Source organism: Colius striatus, chromosome 15 (assembly GCF_028858725.1).
Source record: "Colius striatus isolate bColStr4 chromosome 15, bColStr4.1.hap1, whole genome shotgun sequence".
Classification (NCBI taxonomy): domain Eukaryota; kingdom Metazoa; phylum Chordata; class Aves; order Coliiformes; family Coliidae; genus Colius; species Colius striatus.
The window spans coordinates 8513615-8538557 of NC_084773.1; the positions used below are offsets into that span (position 1 = coordinate 8513615).

General features: G+C 33.8%; 1 protein-coding gene across 1 annotated transcript in view; it reads left to right on the forward strand.

Annotated features, from left to right (window-relative positions):
• CACNA2D3 (calcium voltage-gated channel auxiliary subunit alpha2delta 3) overlaps positions 1-22665 on the forward strand; it is a 397438-nt gene extending 374773 nt beyond the window's left edge. The window contains exons 33-38 of the mRNA XM_062008364.1: positions 520-572; positions 2120-2175; positions 4710-4821; positions 20780-20892; positions 21647-21729; positions 22573-22665. Of these exons, the coding sequence (XP_061864348.1) occupies positions 520-572; positions 2120-2175; positions 4710-4821; positions 20780-20892; positions 21647-21729; positions 22573-22665 (510 nt within the window). The remainder of the gene's footprint in view (positions 1-519; positions 573-2119; positions 2176-4709; positions 4822-20779; positions 20893-21646; positions 21730-22572) is intronic.
• Positions 22666-24943: the final 2278 nt, after the last annotated feature.

Sequence of the window (24943 nt, forward strand, 5' to 3'; positions counted from 1 at the left end):
ATCCGTAAAAATAGAGGGAGGGAGGAAGAATCTTAAAAACTACTTAAAGTGTTTACAACTGGACCTTCAATATGACACAGATTACTTCATTTAGGTAAATTCAAGCTTTGGAAGCTTTTCCTGGACTGAGATAATGAATAGAGATTTATATTATAGAGAGGCAAGCCTATGAATTGCAGCCTAAGAAAAGCTCGTACTATCTAACAGAGCTGTTCCTCTAGCAATAGCCTGGGAAATAGGAACCCCTAGAGGTTAAAGATTTAAGAATCATTTGAAAAACTTTCCTTTTCCAATTGATAATCTGTGTATACGACCAACTACATTAAAAGGAAATTTCATTACTATATGTTTTAATATTTAGTATCATAACATTTGCTTTTTCATAACAAAAAGTTATTTTTCTTTTCCTCATGTTGCCTGTGCATTTGAATATCATTGCATTGTCTTGACATGAAAAATTCAGTTAAGATATAAATAGTCATGTTTTACATTTTTATTAAATTAATTACTTCTCTTCAGCCTTATAACGCCTTCTTTGCTGCAGTAAAATGGATTATGACTGAGCTTGTCTTGTAAGTAAATTTTATGAAGAACTTAATGAATATTTGTATGAATTACTGAATATTTGTCATTTAATGATGAATATTTTTACTTTTTACCTTTTACATGCATTCTACTGCTTTTATTATATGATTTTTAACATAATATTTAAAATTTTTTTGCTTTCCAATTTTGGATTATTAAAATATGAGAAGAAATTAGCTCTATGAATGCACAATTGCACAATTCTATTACATTTTTCACGGTTTTTTACTTAGGCCCATATGTCTTTGCTCACTAGGTCCAGCAGATCACAAGACAGAAACCAAATTAATTATTGTGGTTACTGTTAAATTACATGTCTGGCCATTTGTAATGCTGTTGCCAATAGAGCAAGTGATTCACTGCATTTTTTGCCTCTGTAAAATGGACCTTTTTCAGTATACACCAGAAAAGGTGTACTTCATGTTGCTGATTTTTTTTTATCTTGTCTAATTCTTCTAACATTTCCAATTAATACATAATGTGCTTTGCCTTTAAGAAATTGCTTAAGAAATCACAGAGAAATATCATATGAAGACAAAATCTTATAATATGTCTTGTGTTATTAACCTATGTCTTTTATTGTTGTTCTTATCAAAGAACAGAGTTGCAGATTTAAGTGAATGTATTCTTGTTAAAACAGAACTGATTTTTTTCTTCTAGTTATTTTGTTCTCATTTTGAAATGTATGAACTTTCATTGAAATTTGAAATAGGAGTAACGGAGAATTAACTGAATAGCTATTACCAAGGGCAGAGATTGATCTTAAATGCAGCTTTCAAAGTAAATATCAGGAAAAGAAATCATGTTCAAATGAGATGTTGATGCCAGCATATAGCAATTTCAAAGAACTCAAGAAAATTTCTGCATTTATGACTATTGTAGTTTCATGTTCATATGATAAACTGTTACTGAAAGTAACTGATTTTACTTTCACATTCTTTACACTTATAATAGCTACTAGACTAATACATTTAAATCCACTTTTCAAAGTAAATTGCAATATATTTTAGTATATTGTTAGAGTTAGTTAGGCACTGGTTAATCAGTCTTTTCTGCTCCGAGAAATAAAACACATTTGCTATTTTAGTTCTAGAATTAATATAAGTATTTTATGTGTACTCCTGTACTATAGCCAGGACAGTTATAATCCTGCAACATTTTACTAGAGAATCAAAATACCAGCACAAGAAAGAAATAATGTTCAGTAATATTCAATACAGTAAAAATACTGTCTACTGCTGTGAACTGAGGATTTTAATGGACACTTTGAATAAGATCAATAATTTAAATTAATTATAGGTAAATTTATGATTTATTGATGGAATTAGTTTATGAATAATTTATTGTTGTAGATATAACTCAGTGAAAATATGAGAATGGTAGAAGTCGATAATCCCAGAGTTATGCTAATAACATAAATTCAATTCTGTGTTAACTTTTCTTTAAAATATTGTTAATGATATCAAACTACTGACAGGTTAGTGTTTTGAAAACATTCTGTAGGATGATATGAAAACTCCAATAATTTTTCTAGGTTCCTTGTGGAATTTAATCTATGTAGTTGGTGGCACTCTGATCTAACAGCGAAAGGTAAGTGTAATTTTTTTTTCCTTTGCCATAATGACAGAAATGTCTAGATTAAAGCAAATTCTTGAAATTCAGATATGAATAAAATGTTTTAGATTAGATAATAGACATCCAATAACAATCGTTTTTCTCCCATGTCAGCATCCTCTTCTTTGTTAATGCTTCCCAAAACACAAGAGAATGAAGAATTAGGATCTTCTATGAATAATAACAAAGTGCTTGTTGTGTACTCTAGGTATACAGTACACTACTAAAACCATTTTACTTCATTCCAAAACAGTCTTTGTGATAAAGCAATTACAGTAGCCTTTTTCTGTTTATGTCTTTTTCTAGTGCTGCTGTACTATGTAGGGGGATTATTGTGCTTTGTGAGAACCATCCAAACGTTATTTGCTTTTGGGGCTGCTTCATAATCAGTAGTGCCTAGCCAGTCTTCTAAAAACCAAGCCAAACTTTCCAGTGCTTTCCCTACCCATAATTAACTATCTCTCTTTATCTCATTAAAATGAATTCCTGCTTTGTATTTTAATGATGTACTAACTACAGAAGACAGGCATAAGTAACATACAGCCTTTCTTAAAGACAAAGCTCTCATTACTTCACTTTGACAAAAAACCATGATGGAGGGATTGAGAGAGAAAAGCGAAGTTTTAATTGCACGATTCACTTGTTCCATGTCTTTGATGAGTATTGAAAATAATCCCTCATCACGTTCATCAGAATGTCATCATTTTATGATAATGCTTGTCCTATTTAAATTTGGATAGGTAGCAAGTGATGGTTGTTTGGTAACCCATATGTGTTAGTAGTGCAAAAGCAAGAAAGATTTAACGGACAGGAGTTAGCAGGAGTGAAAACCACATGCTTAGATATGTTCTTCTGTAGATGTTATGTTACCACTAAGAGTAGTAATAATTATGACCACACTTCATGAAAACAAAACTGATGAACTTGCACATTTTTTAACAATCCTTAACAAAACTCAGAAAAGAAATCGGTTTCTCTAATGGGAAACTTGCTTCCTGCTCAAATGAATGGAGTGTCACCTATTACCCACACCTGCCAGTTCATCAAACCCCAGTATGAAAAATATTAATGTACAAGATCTTGTAATCTCCACATTTGTAAATGTGAGAAAAGAAACTGATGCCCTAAATCTTGGGTAAACCCATCATCATCTTCTGGATTCTAACAAGGTGCTGGAAATCTGAGACCCATGAATCTTTGGCAGTCTCTTTGTTACAGAAGCTATATGTTGATACAAGTGAGGGCAGACTCAAAATACAGGTGATAAATGTCAGTCATTCTTGGCAACAGATAAGGAGAACAGAAGAGAAAGAGAGAAGGTGTAGTAGAGATAGTCAGACAGTTTTTAAAACATGATATATTGTTAAATACGTCATGTCTGTAGTGGAAAAAAAAATGAAATAACAAAACCTTTCTGGCCAACATTAATCCTTCCATTGAGATCTGAGCATTTAGGGGAATAGTTTAATTATATTAAAAATTTGTAAACAATTCAGAAATGCATGTCTTAGTGCATGTTTGCAAATGCTGTTTTGGCCATTCCCCTGTCACTGCTCAGCAGATACATCATTGACGCTGAAATAGATTATCTTGAATGGAAGATCTGTCAAGTCCAAGAGCCTGTTTAGTGTAATGTATTTTTGTCATACCTTGTCTTGTTTTCTCACTTGGCAATTAGTTTAAGATAGACTTAACATTTGTGCTGATGTGCAAGTGTTAAGGGAGAATGAAAGTGTGGGTAGCAAAAAGAAAGGGAATGAGGGAGAGATATTGTAAAACAGACACATCAGTGTGAGAATCAGAAGAGCTGCCTTCGGTTCCCAGCTTTGCTACTGTCCTGTAGTTTGACCTTGAAACAATCTCACTGCTTCTTGCTACCTCAGTCTCCCAATCTTTAAGATGTAAATAGTGACTCTTTATTTCCTCTTTCACTGCAAGGACTTCAGGTTAAAAGTGTTATGAAGCCTTAATTGTTATTATTTTGGGAAGCAGGTAACAGGCATTGGCTCTGGGAAAAGTAATACTTCTGACCCCTACCCACAGAGTTATTCTAACTGATGAAACTCTCAAAGATTCCTAAGATGTAATCCAGAAAACTGGTTTGACTTCGGTAAAGTGTACCACACTTTGGATATCAAATAAATGTAAACACACATACACAAAATAGTGATGCATAACATTGCTGAAATAAAAATGACAATAAGTCCATCTGGAATCTGCAGAGAAGGAATAAAAGCTTGTGCATAAATACACAGTAGGTTGGGAGTGGCTAAAGTATGAACAAGTACATGAACAATTATGTCTTACAAAATTATATTCCATGGGTAAACTTTTTATTTTTTTTAATTGAAAAATAGTATTATGCACTGCCTAGGAAATCTCACAGGGTGGCAGAAGCTGAGTAACATTTCTCTTCTCTGTGAGTCTTAGTACAGCATCTCATGTTGTTCAGAATTTTTTGTGCTGTTCTTCCCATGTTAACATCAAGACATTTTTTCCTGTGCCTATAGCGCAGAGATTGAAACAAACCCTAGAGCCCTGTGATACTGAATATCCAGCTTTTGTTTCCGAGCGCACTATAAAGGAGACCACGGGGAATATTGCTTGCGATGACTGTTTCAAGTAAGCCCTTTCATTTTTTTTTTTATACGACTCTTTGTGACAAAGCAATAAAGCTGAATTATGCAAGGTTATGTTGAATGTACAAGTCCGTTATGTTTTATCTTATACAATGACCTCTGTCAGAGTGTCATTTCTCTTATTACAGGGGTCATTTAAAAGTTTTATACTCTTAAACTAAAGCAGTGCATATTATTTTCTACCAAACAAATGTAAAACCAGTAGAGACTTATACTAATTTTAAAGAATAGTGAATGTTTTAAGACTTTTCCTGGACTCAGGCAACATTCTATGGTCATATTCTGTAAAGATTTAGATACAGAAAAGTTACTGCTGTTAGCTCTCTATACAGGACTGAAACCTCATTGCATAGGTTAGAAGCTCCCTTGTAGTGCAGTGAGATCTGCTTGTTTTACTTGAATGCTAAACATTGTTTCCTTCTTGGAATTGTTAGGCTGCAAGAGTGGAAGAGGATTAAATCTACCCTTCAAACTTTCAGTGCTGGGAAGCTGAGTTAATAGCACCAAATCTCATGTGTTAGTGCTACAACCTTGTCAGTTATAAAGTTGTCCCTCATGGGGTTAAAAGATGAGCAAGACTTCAGTCTAGTTTTCCTCCTTCATACTGAAAACTTCTTTTCTCTGTGTTTAGTTACCTCTACAGAGTGACGTTTCTACTGTAGTTATGGTACATTTTAATTGAAGAATTGCATAGGTATTGTTTATGCAAATGTCAGTACTTCAGTAAGTCTCAGTTGGATTTCCTTTATGCTGAGGTCATCATCATAAATATTAGTATTTACAGCAATAATTTGTCTATCAATATAAATATCAGGAAGAATTTATAAATTAAAAAAAAATTAGAACTACCCCTTTAGATATCTATATCTATTTAGCTATGCAATTGCTATATAAAGTTGAAAACTTCTCCTTGAAATAAATAGGTGTGATTCTGGACCTGTTCCTAAATTTTCTGCTTGGTATCTTCATTGTTTTAAAACAGCAAATTGGAATAAGTACACTGGAGATATATTTTAAAGGCTAATATTCACTTTTAATATTCTGATGACCAGCTTTTAATTATAAGGAAATTATTAATGTCTAATATGAATAATTGTTTTCATATGACTTTGTGGGATAAAAGTATGAAAGTGCTTTGTAAATTGATCCAAGGGAACCTTTTAAATGTAACAATAGGTCCCACTGGCTGAAAAGTACAAACTCAACAAAATCAAGCTCTGATTTTTCCACTTGACATATCAAATACAATATATGTTAGATTGCTATGAGTGCTTCAAGATGGCATTGTAGAATTTGAGTAGCCTTATTTTGTGATCATTTAGCAGAAGATTACTGAGAAGTTGTGCAACAAATTATCATATATCCTGGATGTGTTTGAGGACAGGTTGGATGGTACTTTGAGCAATATGGTGTAGTGGAAGGTGTATCTGCCCATGGCAGGAAGTTTGGAAATAGATCATCTTTAAGCGTACTTCCAACTCTGTGATTTTATGATTCTGTTTATATAATGCAAGAAGACATGAATCCATGAAAAGAATATTAATTTAACATAACCAGATTTTCTCAAAGGAATGTAGATTTCAGTCTGTGTTCTTAGGTAACCTCAGGTCAAAGGAAATAGCTTTCAAAAATAACACAATTCTGCAATACTTGGACAGCCCTGAGTTGGAAACTAAGTTTAGTGAAAATTATAGTATTTCAAAAATAATGCGCTAAGATCTTTTTCATAGAAAAACATTTTGTGTTCCACAGTGGAAGAAAAAAATAAAAGAAAACCCTATAAGTTACAAACTGATCTCAAGGCACCCATTATTTTTTCTCCACAAGCAATGGCAAAACCTAAAGAAATAATCCAGAAGAACTATTGGATTCTCATGGGAAAGTGCTTCGTTATCCCATTTACCCACTGTCATTAACAATCTACAAATTGCATCTAAGATTGCAGACTGTGTTGGATTCCAAATATTTTTGTTATAACCCAGGACACTTTCCCGCAGAACAGTTAAGGAATTTGACCCAAAGTCCTTTGTAGACCTACATCTTATGACCCAGTTTTCTATTTCATAGCCTGAGTACCAATAAATATTTTTACAAGCAAGTGTATTGCTTAATACTTGTAATTTAAGAATGATGAGCTCAATCAGTCAAAATTAGGGTTTAAGCTTATATAAAGTGAGTATTGAAGTGACACTATGTTCAATCCACACGGTTAATCCACACAGCATCTGTTACATACTAGGCTCGCAATTCAGATCGCTTTGGGTCAGTGAGATTATTTTCTCTATCCTCCTTGGATTATATTATAGATTAATCTGTTTGCAATATATACTTGCACATCTTGATTACAAATAGAAAATTACTTTTTTAAATATTTAGCTTAATATACCTCCACTCTAGTATTGCAGACCTCTTTGAAAGACATTGGACAAGTCTGTGAACAGATTTGCAAACAAAAGTTATGCAATTACTCTACTGCAAGAAAATTTGTGTCACAAGTTACTCATTCAAGTCACCGTCTTGTGTTCCTGTAGTGTCAAGGACTACTATAGAGCCCTTGTCTGAAAAGGAGACTAGAGGCAGTCTCTTATTAGAAGTAAAAATGATGAGTGATGTTAATTGAAACCATATAATGTTACGTAGATAAGATGTTTCAGAGCACAAATACTTTGTTATTTCTAACAAAGTCACAGTCATAATCAACAAGGTCACTGAGTAAGGGTCAGAGGCTCAGTCTTACTCCATCTCAGGTGTGCTGTTATTGGTCTTATAGAAAAACTTTGCACTTCAGTTACTAAGTGGAACAGTTACGAACTATAGATATGAAAAATAGGCCTTGTTCTTATAAATGTTTGCAATCATATTTTTTAATCATGGATGCTTGGATTTAAATCAGTATCATCACCAATTAGTAACACAGTACAGAAAGGACTATATGCTAATTACTTTGTAAATAGCTAGCTCACCTTTTCAGCCACCTCTTGGAAACTTAATGTCAAAGCACCTATATACTTAACTGAACTTTGAGTTAGGCACTAAATATATACAGACATATAAAATACACTCTGTATATGTAAACTTATCTCTAGCAAAAAAAAAAATAAATGCTACTTTGGGGTAATTTGCAATGTTTAAAAAAGATTTTCAAAAATATAGGTTTTATTAAGAAAGCAGGAGCCTAAAAGAAAATAAGAATTAACTTAAGAATGTCATTAGGGTCAGGGTTTGGCCGTCCCACCCCGTAATTTGTTGTTATTCAATATCCCAATGATTATTAAATTAATCTGTTATTTAAACAGCAATCAAAAACAAGTCAACCCACATTTTCTAAGCACTGTCAACAAGAGAGAAAAAGAGGGATTTTTAAAAACTGAAATGCTTTCGTATTTTCCAGTAGACTATTTCCTTTTATAGCAAAAAAAAAAAAAAAATAGAAATAAAAAAGGCAAAAAAGCTCATTACTTCGGAAAACGCAGATGATAGACTGTTAAACGATCTACGGCAGCTTCAGCATTGCAAATAGTTAATTGCTGAAGAAAAATACTTTTTTTCTCAGTGTGACATGACACTCTTTCTGTGGAGTTAGAACTACTAGAGTGGTGTTTGGAGATGTGTTTTCGATTAGACATTAAATTTGAAATCTTTGGCTAAATAAGCCTTTTGGTGCTGCTTGCAGTTTTATGAGGTATTGCCCCGATGTACTAGCCAGTTTTAAAGACAAGTGTGTCAACCAAAGTTCTTGAGCAATTCTCACTGGTTACATGATGAGTTTTTGCCTTCTGGTGATCTCAATATTGCAAAGTTTAATTGTGATATTTAAGAAGCACTAAAAATATCTAAGGAGGGCATCCTCAGAGAGTCAAAGCTGTTATAAATTAGTAAGGAGAATGTCTGTTGTGATATTTGACTGGAGAAAGTTACCTGACCTTTTAAGGATATGTGCTCATCTGCTTATATGCAAAACATTAAAAAAAGGGAAAATTGGGATTTTTCAATTAGCTTAATTTAGGAAAATACCATCAATATCAGCATTAACGCAGGTTGCTATGGATGTGAGTATAAATCTTTAGGCATAACAAGTTACTCATCTGACTATTTTTATATGTTAAGTATGTACTTTAAAATTTCAAAGTTGCAGGGAAACATTTGAGTGCATAGTTGCCAAATTTGTTTGTTCAACTGAAAACTGTAAGTATACAAATCAGGCAGCAGTTACACAGTCAAGTGCTTAAAAATCTGCCCTTTTAAATATCTTGTTCATGGATGGTGACATATTGGACTTTCCATGCTTCCAGTGACCCAAGGAGCAAAGCCCTCTTCTGTTTTAGTTGAAGCACTCATAGGTCCACAAGGTCAATATCAAAAACCCAAGGAAACTAGGTTGCTCCCAATTGATTGTTTGTACACAGTCTTAAGACACAAAATAAAGAGAAAAGGAAATATGAGAAAACATGTAGCCACAGTCATCCTAACCCTGGGAAAGATGTGTGTTTGTTTTAATTGTCCAAGATTAATGCAAGTGCTCTCTTTACTTTGTTGTATTTCACATGCAAATTGCCTGTTAAATTGATAGAAACTGCTCATTGGGATGAACACCATCCTGTATGTTATATATTTGGCCCACTGGAATGCTAGTAAGCAGACAATTATTTAACAGGAACAAACATCAATAAATCAAATGCCTTCTCTTGCTTTCTTGTAGACTGAGTGTTGAATGCTGTTCATTGTCAATAAAAAAGAAGTAAATGGCAGTGGAATTGTAGTTCATGATGACACTGAATATTTCATGTGGATTCATAATGGCATACTTCAGACTTGTCCACTGAATGCACTTATTTAGCAGTACTAGATAAATAACAATACAGATTAGATTCAGATTGTTCATGAGTATATTAGTCTCAAGAATAGTGCAATTGCAGACATTAAAATGGTAATGGTTTTAAAAAACACTTAATCTTGAGGCATACAACCATTTGGTAAAATATTTCTGCATTTCTTTCTCAGTAGAAGCTTACCAAACTGCTGTACTTGATCATGTTTAAATGTGTAAATAAATATGCAGTTCAATTTCCCGTCAAATAAATAATCATTTGCCTTTTCAGATGTAGTTAAATTTACTTCTGAATTAATAAGCTTGCCACATAAAACAAGCAAAGCATCAAGGGCCAGTTTCTTCTCGTTTTGAGCTCTATGTACATCAGAATAACCTCTAGATTTATTAGAGTAGTTTGGGCAGAAAATGATAGTTGGTCTTCTGGAAGACAATTTGGATTGTATTCTTTTTACTATATCAAACATATAGGACCCTGAAGAACAGAAAAATATTTTCTATAGGGGGTGATGAGGTGCTGGCACAGACTGCCCAAAGAGGTTGGGGATGCCCAGTGCCTCAAAGTGTTCAAGAGTAGGTTACATGGAGCTTTGAGCAACTAGATCTATTGGAAAGTGGTTCTGCCCATGACAACAGGGTTGGAACTAAATGATCTTTAAGGTCCCTTCCAAACTAAATCATTCTATGATTTTCACCATACCTTGTTTAGACTGTATGTTTTTGCATGCTTGCTTGTTTAGCAGCCATTCCAAGTACACATGTGATACCATGCACATAAATGATTTTGACCTATGCTCATGTGGAGTCACAGATGTGCTATAGTTGAACTGCTCACAGCTGATCTGGACAATGTTGAACCGATCTTAATTTCTGAGAGCTTGCTTAGATGTGCATGGAAATCAAAGAATATCTTCAAGAGAAACTCAGTATTTTGCATAGCTTAGTAATTAATATTGAAGTCTCAAGAATCTAAATCTTAGTCTATAGAGTCATCTTGCACCTCTGTTTTGAAAATCAGATCTTCCAGACTTGCAGAAATTTTATGAGTGTTAACAAGTCTTTACATTTGTGGCAACAGCACTATTGGTAGAAACTTATTGTAGGGAACTTATTGGAGCCAAAACCCCAAAGCTCTAGAAGATCTCAAAAGATATTTTTTCCTGTTCTTCTCTTGTAAAAAGTATCAAATTATGCAATTTAAACTGCTAAAACTCTTTATTAAAGTCTTTATACTTAGTTTAAAACCCTATACTGTGTGTTACTCACACAACTCTACTTGTATGCTGAGTAACTTCCTCTTCACTCCAAAGCCAACAGTGATTATAATGTTTCTCATGCAGGTGCAATTTAGAGTCTCTGTATGGGTAATTTACTCTTTGATAATGTGTGTTTTGAATGATCATTTTGGGAAACTTTGTAAATTACTATTTTCATTTAAGAAAATAATTATATGAAATAATAAGGAAAGACACATATACCAGAGAGACCTTTGCCTGCCAGTCATTAGTTTAACAATCCTTTGGATAGTATTCAAGGAGTTTTTTACCTTTTTTTAAAAAAAATAGACAAAGATTTTCAAAATTCCTTTTTTGTTTGTTTCAGAGCTTTTTTAGAATGCTTATTGAATTCAGGAGTATTGTAGCTGCTTATACTCAGAATGCCACTTTACATTGAAAACAGTGTTTCATTACATCAATTTCTGTAACAGTGTTGCCCCAAATATCAAAATCATGGTGTTTGTTTATTTAATTGACAAAGCCACACAAATCTCTCTCTCAATTTGCTTGGACTTGTAATAACCATAAAAAGATAGAGAGTGAAAGTCTTACTATGGGTGAAAGGAGAAAAAGTATATTTAATGTACAAAATATTTTGACCATAGTAATCTTTTTCAAATAGCATTTTTAAGGGCAAGGAATACATATTGAACGTGGGGTAACACTATAGAAGAAAGAAAAAGATGTGGAAATATTCAATGATCTTTACTTGCAGCTGTGTGTAGCTTTTTCATTAGGAGATTTCATAGCACTGTCCACGTGTTCCATCTGTAAGTACTGTAAAATCTTTGAGATACACGGGTCAACTTCTGAGCAATTCTGTCTATTAACGCTGCCATTAGTTTTGCTGTAGGCTTTTCTAACAAGTAGGATGAGATATACTCTGTCTCTTAATTCCCCACTTCCTTACTTCTGTCTCCCAAATGAGCCTAGAGCTGAATAGCTTGAGAAATTTTATTTATAAACTTCTGCGTGGGAAGGTGCTGATCTCCACTTATTCACTGTTCTTAGTTAAGCTCAGTAGTGCTATAAAAGATAAATATTAACTCTACTTAAAAGTTAACATAACTTTACATTATAAACAAGTAGTAATAAATATTAGCCAAATGATAGATAGTAGCTGACACAAGGAAAAGATACTTTGTAATGACAGGAGATTAAAAAAGTTGTATGAATGCCATAATATATAAAGCTGAGTAGTAATATATATGTATCAAAGATGGCTTGGAAAAGGAAAATTTATTAAAATTGGAAAACACTGCAGTGAATTTTTAAAGCCAGACAAATGTGAAAAATTTCTAATACTAGGAAATTAATTTCAGTTTAAAATATATTCATATTATAGTCTGATGAAAAACAATGCAAACATGACTGAGGCATCCATACATTCTCTTCAGGAAGGATTTGAGAACTTAATAAATATTTAATAGCCTTTAACTTGGAAAAAGCAACATGAATCTTAACATTTGAGTCCCATGCAGGAAACATTTATATTTTATCTAAAATATTACACAATTTTAACAAGCTGTGGAGATGATGACATGCAGTGTGCTTAATTTTTTCAGACGTGGTCTTCTTAATCATTGCTAAAGTTTATGTTTACTGAAATAGATTAACAACATCCTTACAAAGCATGCCGTGGGCACATCCAGTGAGGACTTATTTATTATACTTTTAATGTGAGTCACCCAATCATCTCTGCTTTTTATACTTCAATTTGTGTCACGTAGCATTTGTTAGGCTCATATCGTCTTTGTAGCTTAGACAAGACCTAAAACTGCGGAAAAGACTAGTTACCAAATCATGCAATTCAAAAGTTGCTTTTACAATGTCCTGTGCTATTTTTGAGCCTTCTAAATTAGAGGAAGTCAACTGGCTTTTTAATCTTTAGATTATATTTAGAATCTGTCTTAGAAATCATCTAGTATTTTAATAACGTTATCTGATATGTTGCAATACGAACCACAGTTACTTAAATAGGACTAAAAGAAAAACCTAAAAACACATGTTGACTAACATGCTATAACAGAACTGTGTTTTCTAGTCTGGATAGCTTCTCTGACCTCCCTATTATTGTCCTGCTAACCAGGTGGCACTGTCAAAAAGGAAAGCCCAAGCTTTAAGAAACCTGTGATACTATTTGCTTTGTGCTGATTACTATATCTCCTCTGTTGTTCACTGGGAACAGTTTATCACAGAATCAGGTACTCACCCTATATATGGATCCATTTATGCCACTCAGCTGAGAATTTTTCAAGGGTATGAACCTTGACTCATATCCCAAGTTTGTGGGATTTATGAGCTTGATTTCTTTGCAAAAAAGCCAAACAAACAAACACTTAAAAACCAACAACAGTTCGTTTTAAACCTAGTGATCTGAAACTTACATGCTTATAAGGGTGGGTTGTTGGACTAGAAAGCTTAGGAGAATTCACCAATATTTCATTGCACCTAGTACTTTTGTTTCATCGTACAGTCTGCACACTTAAAGCTTTTGGATATTTATAACATTCTTAATATACAAATATTGACCTGTATCTAAGCATCAGTGATTTGAGAAAGCATCCTGATTGATAATGAAAGAGGAATGGTACTTCTGGGGTTGGTTTCCTGTTTGAAACAAAGTGGTTGCCAACCACGCCAGAGCTTTTCAGAGTTGCAAATTTTTGGCAGACATGATAGCAGTGAGGATGGTATTGTTAATTTAAATCATTGATTCTAAATTTTGAGTTGAGTAGGTACGATCATACTGACAGCACATTGTGCTTCAGTCAGGCTGTACGTGGTAGCAATATTTTGCTAGCATGGGGTCAAGTTACAGGCCTGAGGCTGTGAGTTTATCTGTCTCTTTTTATAAGAGTGAACCACTAGCTGCTTTCTTTCATACACTTCAGCTGCTCCAGCTCTCAGAAATGTTGTTATTGGCACATATGTTATTTTTATAAATTGCATTAAAGATATTCCATTCTCTATCATAATTTATTTGGAAAAAAAAAACCCAAAACAAGTAGCCCAACTAAACTATGATATAAATATTTCATTCATTCTTTTAAAAAAATGTGATAAGTGAGAGAAATGTGGGTTGGAAATGTAGCCAGCAGCCTGGAAAGCATGTGATAGGAGTTGGGAAACAACACAGCGGATGTCTGCACTTCAGTTGAATGCTTAAAGTTTGTTCCAGACCATTAGAGTTGAATGCTTGCGACCAACAGTTATGTGAGTAACACGTATTTGAGTGCAGAGTGCACAGTATTTTCCATTTACTGTACATGGGCATCGGTATGTTTGGTTGTTTAAATTTCTCTGAAAAATAGGAAAGATTGAATGTGACAGGTAAGGAATGCAATCCCAAAGTAACAACTAATCTTAATCCAAAATACCCAAACTTCGTTAGTGCAGGTTTACACTCAAAAAATACACTGAAAGGCCTAGAGGGAATTGACTGAATTTACAGAGACACTCAAGCATCAGAGCCCCCAGAAAGGGCTGAGTTGAGTACCATGACAATTCGTACTACTTTATATTGCCCTAATTTTATTTCAGTTCGAACTACTCACAGTGGATTTTTTCCAAGCTTTGTAGGATCCATCTGCATGGGCAAAATAACTGGTAGATGAAAGATCTTTTCTATTGGCTCCTAAAAATGGTTGATGTGCTTATGTGTATGCAGAAGTGACACATGCAAACACAACAGTCAGACACTATTCTAGTCATAGCTTGAATGTAAGTCCACAGTCATTACTGTATCATTAAACAATACTATTGTAGTGTCCCTACAGTCAGTACAGAAACAAATGAGAAATACACAAATGGATTTATTTTTTTTTTACCCTTGAATCATGCTGTTAAAGCTCCTGAACATGAAATGAAAGATGAATCTGAACAGTCATTTAAATGTTTATAGGATCAAAATCTTGTCTAAGTCATGTGTTTATCATGACCACATACTCTACTGCATGGCATCTGTTGTCACAAGCACAGCAGCAGATTTTTGTAACATTTTAAAAAAATGTATATTGGTTATAAAATACACTGTGTAGATCAATAATTTTTACTTATAAATAAGCATGTTTTAAAGCAAAGTACAATAAAGCAGTATTTCTGTGAGAAAATAAGAATTAATTTAGAAACACATATCATTATTTTTAAAGTAGGATTGATTTTAATGTTGGTACTGTGCTCAGATCATCCTCAAATTGCTGAAATATCTTCCTTTCTTTGTTCCTCAAGTGTAGTCTTATCCTGTAAGTATCTTCAGAGTTTCGTGCTGCTTGTCATTCATATTGTTCCCTCAAACACTTTGCAACCTTTATGACTGTCTGAAGAATGAAAGGGAAAATAGATTTAAAAATCTGAAACTTCTGGATGCTATTAGAAGGTCAATTGTCAGTATTTGTTGTTGAAACAAGTCCTATAATGGTGTCACAGGCCATCATCTAATAACAGTATGGTTGTAAACCAGGAAAAAGAAAATAATGCAAGCTTCCAATTATGGTGTTTAGGATCCTCAGTCTGTAGGCTCTCATATGACCGTGTTCTCCCTACAGCTATCTGGCCCACCATCAGTCCCATACAAAATATGCTGCATTCAACACATTTCCTTAAGACTGGATGTGTCTGGGGTATTTAAATGGCTGCTTATTAGTAGGGAGAACTCAGCTCTTTGTTCAGTGTATATCCTGTCCAAAGCAGCGTCAGTGGACAAGGCAAAGGATTATCTCGCCTACACGGAAATACAGACGAAGCTGTTTAACAGTAATATTGATTTCCTTTAATAGCAGATGTTAGAGTCAAATAGTAGAGAGTAAACAACTTAAAGGTTAAGTTTGCTTAGCTGGACAAGACAGATCTCTTGCATGTCTGAAATTGAATTACCTTGGCTTTGTCTGTTATGGATTCCCCTATGTTAGGAAAGGAAAGTTGAAGCCAGCAACATTCCAGAGACAAGGCTTTAGGATTCAAGTAGTTGAAGCAAAGCAATGACCTGCATCAAGCAAGTGACTTAAAGAAATGAGTGAGCTTCAAGTTGGCCTGTAAACTAGTCTTCTTGCTTCAGAAGATAGAGCAGCCTCGTGACTACAGCAGCCAGGAATTTAAAAAAAAGGATCTAACTCTGCCTTGCTACTGTTGTGCCCGTTTTCATCAATATGGGAGATACTTCAAAATCCCTAAGGGGACAGACTGCAGAGACCTGGCATTTTTGAAAGTAGTTTTTTGTGGGTGTTCTTTTAAAACATAGTCTGTGGAAAGAATTATGATAACAATATAATATATAGTATAACTGTTTGAAAAGTTTTATATACACAATAAAAAAGAAAGGATCCAAATTAGAAAAAAAAGGGAAACCAATATGGCTTTACACATAGTGTACTGACTCTTTTAGAACAGGTGTTGTTGTCTGCACTTAGCTTTAGGTATCACATTTCACCCTGTTCAGGATATGTTTCTCTGCAGGATCATTATTCAGCCATGAAAGACAGAGATGGATGGTTCAGAGGATGATGCAGATCACTGAAGCCAAGCTTCTGCTCTGAGTTATCCTTGAATAGTTTATCCCTGAATGTACTCTGTTCAGAGCTGGAGATTATTACTCTTCTGGTGTAGAAACCTGAGTTACACGCGTAAAGGCAGCTGGTATGACTGCCCTCCAAGATTTATATTACAGTGCTATTATGATGTTATCCAAATTCTAGGGTATCCTTAAGAAATTAGAAAGAACTGCTTCTCTATAGAAAGACTTGTTTAGCCACTAGACATATATTAACAATGTTCTTTCTTATCATGCCTTCATAGGCATAACTTTAGAAAATATGAATGTAGCAGAATGTGAATTCCAATTCTTCCTGTTTCATTCTGCAATAAAAAAAATATCAAGGAATGGTTTAATACATATTTGCATTTTTTTAGCAAATGTTTACTACTTCCAAGTAAAACATGAAGCTTTTATTTTCCCAAATCAGTTTTTATGCTGTTTATGCAGATGTTTTTACATGGGCCGATATAGAAATAGGTTAGAAAGAAACCAATAAATTATGTACAATATGTGCAGTATGAGAAAAGTGTTGTGTAGTGCTCTGACAAACTTTCTTGTAGATTTACTCTCTGTTCTTGTTTTGTCTTTATCATCAAAATAGTTTGGTAAGACTAGATTATCTTCCTCCTTCTCTCTCTATCCTTTTCAAGTACTAAATATCTTCCTCACCTTTCCCTCAAAGTGAAAAAGCAGTTTGTGTTCAGATCTGTTTTAAGCCTCTGAACCTGCATATCAAATAAACCAAAGTAGTTCCTCAGTGGGTGAAAGATGGAGGAGAAATTATTAATATAGTTTTTGTTGACTCAATATGGCTTCAATATAACAGGAACCCCCACAGTTTATTCTTTTATATATGGGGACACAATGCAAAATTTTTTCTGTACTGTCACTATCAAATGATGTGATGGAACTGGTGGAAAGGAAAAAAGGTTAAAATCAAAATAATTACATCACTTAACACACAAAGAGCTTTACTTTTTAAATATGAAACATTCTCCATAAATATTGAACATAGGCTATTAAACATAGACTTGTTTTTGATTGTTTAACCAGCAATAAAGCTCAATAAAGACCCTTGCTCTGTCCTTGAGAGTTTGTTCCCATATTGCTAGTGACATAAACAGCAGTCTAAGACAGGAGGTGTTCAAAAATTCTGATTGTAATATAAACTTTAGAAACTTAGAGCAGAGCTCACTTAAGAGACAAGACCATTTTCATTACTTTGTTAGCAACTTTATTGCCCACTGCAGTCATAGAAGCTGTTTTACTGCAGATCTTTCTCCCTTGGAACTGAATCTTGATGTATATAATTAAATATTTTGGTAGAATATTTTAGTATTTGAAAGATTTTATTCTTACTGTGTTTATGCACCTTTTGTTTTCTGTGAGTGTTCAGTTCCCGAGACTTACTGGCATGAACATTCACTCAAACTGAATTTCAAAGATGCATATCACCATGGAAACTGAAAGTTGAACTCAAACAGAAGACCTGCTGCTGGGATGATTGTGTGCTTTGTCCAGTTTGGGCATAGAACCAGTGCCATATGAATTATCTGAATAGTCACAGGGCAGCTGCAGCGGGTATGACTGGCAGAAACTTCTTTGCTATTGATCGAGTGAGGGTAGGAATACCTTATGACTGCAAAATTATCTTAAATTACGGCAGCTGAAAGATGTATAATTTGATTATACACATTCTATTAAAAAGAAAACTAAATTGGATATAAATTATTTTTTGCTCTTAATTATTTGCTCAACTCAATTTGTCTTCAATCCTCTGTCTTCACTTGTTGATATGTTAATCCTTTGGCTGTGACCTTACAAGTCAATAACTGCTGAGGACATGCGCTTGGCTTTACAACTTCAAGATTATGTCTGAGAATTGTGAAAGGGAAAATATTCATTTACTGAGGGTAGGAGATAACATTTTAATTTATCTCTTGTGTGGTGGATGAGAAGCTAGTTGTTCACTTTTCAGGATATTAGTTAAGGAATTATTATGCACTATGAAAAAATCTTTAGTGAGACAAAAGTTCCATCTTTTTGTAGCTCTTTAGTTGTCAGTCACATGTTCTGTGGCAGTTACCATAAGATTAGACACTTAACAAATAATATGTAATAGAGAAATAGACTGTAGATTTTTAAAAATATTCACTATTTTGTAAACAGAATCAGTGTAATTAGTTGATATCTATCATATAAGTTCTAAAGTAGAAAAGCTTTATTATTTATTTTACTTTATGCAGGTTCCTTTAATTCATAATTCATAATTGTAATTATGTAGGTGAAGTAGCAGGAAAAGCTCCTAAATCCTTCTGCTTTAGTTTGGAGATGCAGAACTATAGAGCCCTTATGCCACTCCAGAGAAGTAGGTGAAAGGAGAAATGAAAAGGGAAATATGCTCACCTTTCTTGAAATGGCACCTTTAAGCTTGGCTAGGTGATATGTGCTTTCTCACAGGCTTTGCTCTTTACTTGGGGACCATAAAAGGTGCTATCAAAAAAGGATTTGGTGTCAGGCACATTGTAGATACAACAGAAGAGTGATTACTCACTTTTCATCAAAAAGAGAAATTAATCATTTAGCATCCAGTTAATCATCAGAACATTTTGTGCCCCCCAGGTCCTTTTCTGAGCTAGTTTTAAATATACAATAAATACAAGTTTCAGACAGCACAAAATCAAAATTGTGTCAATTTCTGGTAATAAAATTAGTATCTTTCTGTACTTTAATGTTTGATTTATTCATAACTTCAGGAATTCATGCAGTATAATTTTTGTGTTATTGTCTGTTAAAGACTTTTCCTCCTTTCCTTTTGTTGGCCCCATTTCTCCCACACACAAATCCACAAAGCCACAGATGCTCCATTACAATGATGTCAGTCTTGCTACATGCTCCAGCTGTTTGGTAGGTACATTTATAAAGTTCAGCCTTTTACATCATGCCATAAATGTATATTTCATGTATAAACATAAAGCTAACATATTGCAGATCACTCTAAGTGTAATTTTAATGGAGGTTCAGTAAGTTTAAAAAATACAGAAAAGGGTTTAATCTTTCCGTTGGCAAGGGTTTTATAGCAAGTTTTCCAGGTTTTTTTTTTTTTTTCTGAAGCTAGATTTGAATATTTCCTGCCCCCTCCACTATTTCATCTTCTGTGATCTTTGGAAGAAGGAGGGAGTTATTTTAGTAAGACAATATGTATTTTAAATAAAGATGTCTGAGGAAAAATATGTTTCCTTCCACATCATCTTGGTGATCAAACCCTCACTTAACATTCTGTACATTTACCAGCATACCACACTGAATAATACCTAATTCTGGGAATTGCCAGATTGCAATGATATTTGATATGGCAGATGTTCTGTTGATACAGTATGTAAATTCTGACAGATTGTTTTAAAAATTCATCGACAATTGGGTCTGAACTTCAAATCTTTTTTTTGTATTGTGTCCTGAATTTTAAAGAAAAGGCTACACAGGGCCTATTTGGCCCTGCTTCCGCCTTTTCTCTTTGGTATGTGCTTAAGAGTTCAGCTCATTGTTACTATGTGGATCATTGAACAGTGCCCACAGGATCCTTCCCTTGTCTCCCCTGGGTACTTTCCTTCTTACAAGCAATGTCTTTATTTCTGACTCTCCTTTTGAGTTGCCTACTTTGTCTTAATTTGAATGTGGTGCTGAGTTATCACCATATTTGTACCATATAGCTGTCATTATTCTGAAATAAATCTCCTCACTTAGGAAGATTTTGAGACTTAATCTCTGTTTTGTTGGCTCAGTAATAAAATGACTCTCAAGAGGACAAATGAAAGCCGAGATCTTTCTTAGTAGTTCATGTTGCTTCAAGCAAGATTCAGAGTGAATAAAGTCTCTGATGTGATTGTAGAGGCTAAAATTTGGGACTGTGAGCTATCGCTATGTGGTTGCAGAAGAACATTATTTCTGCAATCAATTTCTTGTGTACTTAAAAATTTCAGACCATAAACACATATCTGGATGTTAATAATAGAGCAGTGTTTGAGTATTGAAATCTGGAAAAGTCTGATAAAATCCTTGGAATTTACTTGTGTCCCACTTTCTGCATTAGTGTATCAGCAGTATAAGCCTAACCGTTCTGCTTCACCTATATACCTTTCAGTACCATGTAAAACTCAAAATGGACAACCATATTCTGTGACATAATATGTTAAATCGATATTTGTGGTTATAATATAGGTGTTATTGACAAGTTCAAAAAAACTAACAAAAACTGTTGCTCTGAAATACTGATAGTATTACTTGATTTCTTTTTAATTTGCAGGTCTTTTGTTATCCAGCAAATCCCAAGCAGCAATCTCTTCATGGTAGTAGTAGGTAATGAATGTTTCTGTGATTCTATCCCACCAATTACCATGGCACCTATAGAAATAAGGTATATCCTTTATTTGCAAAGTTGTCAGGAAGAGAATCAAGGTGTAGCTATTGAATAATTTCTTGTTATGTAAAACTTACATTCCATGACTTAAGAATGCATCACTACCCAATATAAAGTGCTGGAGCTGTTGGAAATTAAGCCATATAAGAAGATATTCTTACTTCTTTTCAAGGAGAATCCTTTTTTAATTTTATTTTTTTTGAACAGCCAATAGAAATAAAGCAAACACACTTATATGCATCTTTAAGTATCATAAGCTGTACATAACTTTATGTACATTATAAGAGTGGAGCTCCTGATATTGGAACTTATAAGTATTTTTTTTATATTCAAGTTGGACTGGAATATTGAAAATATTTCAAAATCCTGCTTTCTAAAAATACAAAAAGTGTAGCAAAGTACATATATCACTTAATTTTTAGTTGCCTCAATTTTTATCTTGTTCAGTAGTTCAAAATTTTTTTCACATGAGTTGGTATTTACTAAAAGTAGCCTGAACTGTACTTTTACTGCAGACTTTTTGAGACAAGATAGGTTAGCAGAGTAAGTGCAAATGATACTGTCTAAACTACAGATCACTGAAGACAAAGCATTAGAATTACCTTATTTTTCTCGTGTTCACTACACATATTACCGTGGGTTTTTGATGTAGAGGAAGGGAAGGAAGGACCTGAAAGATTTTCACTATACTCATTTCAAAACACTCACTTAAAAATGATATGTTAAGAACGCCTCACCTTAACTACCTCATACATAATGAATCCCTTAAATGTGAACGTTTAAAATCTCAGAAGATAAGACGACGCCCGGAATCTTGTCATGGATTTCACCCTGAAGTAAGTTTCTATCTATTTTTCCTTTCTTTTGGACTCTGATAGATGTTTTGTTTCTTTGTTAAAAAAAATGAAACCAAACCAAAAAACTATTTTCAAAGATGAAACATCAGGAAATAGAATATTCTGAACACTCAGAACACAGTCGTGAGTGCCACTATAAGTACTGGCAAATCTTCAGTAATTCTGTAGATAATGTCTTGCTGCTTTTGTAAACTGTACTGTGTCATATAAGAGAACATGGTACAATGTGCACACAAACTGGCAGCCAGGAATATCTGAGAGCTTTGTCTGACGCAAACTCTGACCACAAGATTCCTCATTAGAGATAGTTTGGAACTTTGTGCTGTTAATTCTTTTTATAACTAGCTTCAGTATCTCAACTGTCATGCTATAATTATGTTTATACATCATATTGTAGGGACCACTACACATATTTAGTATTCTTTATTCTCTGTAGTACTCATTTGTATAGTGGCAAGGAGTTCTGATAAAGACTGGGATGTGATTACAGTGGTTTGTATGGCATGTGTTCATAGACCTCCATTTTACTCCACAGTAACTTATTTCATACCTGTGATGATATAATGCAATATAGAATAAGACATAAAAAATGGAATAGAGGGAGATGTGTGAGGCTTGTTGATCATGTTCACTTGCAGTCTACAACCTAAACTTGTTTAAATGAGTATGAGTATCTGTATTACTTCCTGAGTATATTTAGTTAATGGATTTTGTTGTTTACACCAATCCTCTTCTGTCTGTGCAATCTGTAAATAATTATGTCTCACAATTGAGTTAATGACTTGTATTTTTTTTTCTTTTGGTGTTTTTTTTCTTCTTTAGGAAAATGCAAGAGAATGTGGTGGTGTCTCAGGCCTTAGTGCTAAACCTCCTTTTGTTCTTCTTCCTCTGCTATTGACAATTTTCTCAAGGTGACATTGACCGATGTGTTCAATTGGCATGCTAATACATGGATAAACTGTGAACTGGGAAATGGTGCAACATAGAGGACATGAAATATAGTCAGAGCATCAGCATTTCATGATTCTAAACTGTTGGTAATATAAATTCTTAAAGATATGTTGAAAAAAGATTTATCTTTTTACTTTGCAAGTCATGCAGATGTGAATTTGGCATATGGTATTCATGATTCATCAAAAAAGGACTTGATAGATAGAAGTGACCATTGCTTGTCCCATTGAAAGCAATTTAAAACTGTGTACTTTTTTCAATAAAGTATATTAAAATCACAGTTTCAGAGTGTATTTTACATATGATAGTATATTTGTTCCATTAATTAATGATGGGAAGAGAATAAAATCAATTCAAGATGCTGTATTATGATCTTAGCCTGTTTCTGAAATGATTCAATCAAGAAAATATAAAGCTAGCTCTTATAATAAGGAAGAATAGCTTTTATTAACAAGTCAAGAAAACACATGTGCTGAGCAGGTAATACACTGTACTGATTTATAGTGAAGGTTTCATTTCTGGAAATAGCTATAAAGCATCTCAGCTACATTTAGAAAATGAGCCAAAGCCTGATTAAAGCTTTTTCCCTAAGTTGGGCAAGCTTTAGATGAAATTTGTTGGTTTGGTTGCAGATGGTAATATTAAATACTTTTCATCTGTTACAATTTGTGGGAAGATATGTAAAACAACCTATATAAAAAGATGATGCTCTTCTGTTAGTATTGTACCTTGTATATGCCATGTCAGCTAGAGAAACTCATTATGAGGAAATTCATAAGCAGAAAAAGTTTGACTTACAGCATATCTACATCAGCAGAACTCATTATGGTTTTCACTGAGAATTCATTGAGGCTCATCTTCAGTGGCCAAAGATCAAGACCAACAATTTTTCATTTTAGGCTTGATGTTCCTCTTTGTAAGAGAAATGAGACGATAAAGAGAATAAGATGTTTTTGTCTTTTTTAAAACCTTATACAAAAGGTGATATTTATCCTAGCCCTAGTATAATAAGTATATTCCTCTTTTAATTGGTAGTAATGTCCCTGTTTAGATATGTTCGATGAAGATCTTGATTTTAAAGCATGTTAGTCTCTCAGTTTTTCTTGGGAATTTTATATGAAGTAGAATGTAATCAAGAGAAGAACATGGCCTTCTAACAATATAATACATTGGATGCAAAATAAAATGCCACTGTTGTAGATCTAGAGCTTGAAGATTGCAGTTTCCTGATTAGTAGTAAATGTGCTTTTGGCATTAATTAAACATTAAGCAAATTTGCTATGTATCTTAGATGAGAATAGGGAGCTAAGCCATGAAGGGGAGCATTGTTTTAAGGAATACTATCCAAGTTGTGAGAGGAAGAACTAGTAAAATTAAATTTCCAGTTTGGTGCTTTAGTGGTGCAAATGAACTGGTGCTTCCTCTGGTTCTGAAACTGTATAGAGCTTTGTCTAGAGTAATAATTTTCTTTTCCTTACTTTTTTTTTTGTTTAGGAGTGTTTTCCTACAGACTACTCTTTCCTTTCTTGTTGGTCTCAAAAATCACTCACTATGGGAATAATTTTCCGTCTGACATTCAGTCAATCTGTTGTCCTAGCAACATGCTCTGTTTACTAAGCTAATTGAGAATTCAAGACATTTTCTGCACTTGGACCAATGCAGATCTCCTGCAATTCTTTACTTTTTTCTATTGTGAACAGCATTCCGCCTTACCTTCCAAAATTAATCTTGATACTTTATTTATAAAGTAATTTAGTTTCTGGTTGTCCTGAGTTTCCAAACTGCACACACAACAGTCTCCTAGTGCTTTTGTAAGTCAAATGCTTGTTCTTTCTCAGTGCAACTTAAATGGGAAGTGTTTGTAAACCAACAGAGTCCAGGTAATTTTTCCTTGTTAGTAGAAGGTGGAAAAGCTCTGCATAAAAAATGGCAGTCCTATTTGATGTTTAAATCATCATTGCTCTTACAAAGAAAGGAAATACATTAAAGGAGAAAATAGTCTACTGAACCAAGATGAAAATGCCTAAAAATCATTCCCTATTAATTTTGGAAAGAGGTGGACAGTTTTGTATTTAGGAAGGAGCCCGGGAGGAACAAGAGCTGAAATTAATCTAAATATTGTGAAAGAGATTAAAATATGATATGCAAATGAATATTGCTCAGAGAAATGTGACAGTTCATTTCCATACATTAAGACAAAGTTATAAAGACAGGATGTATTGGTGCATACAAACAAATTTCT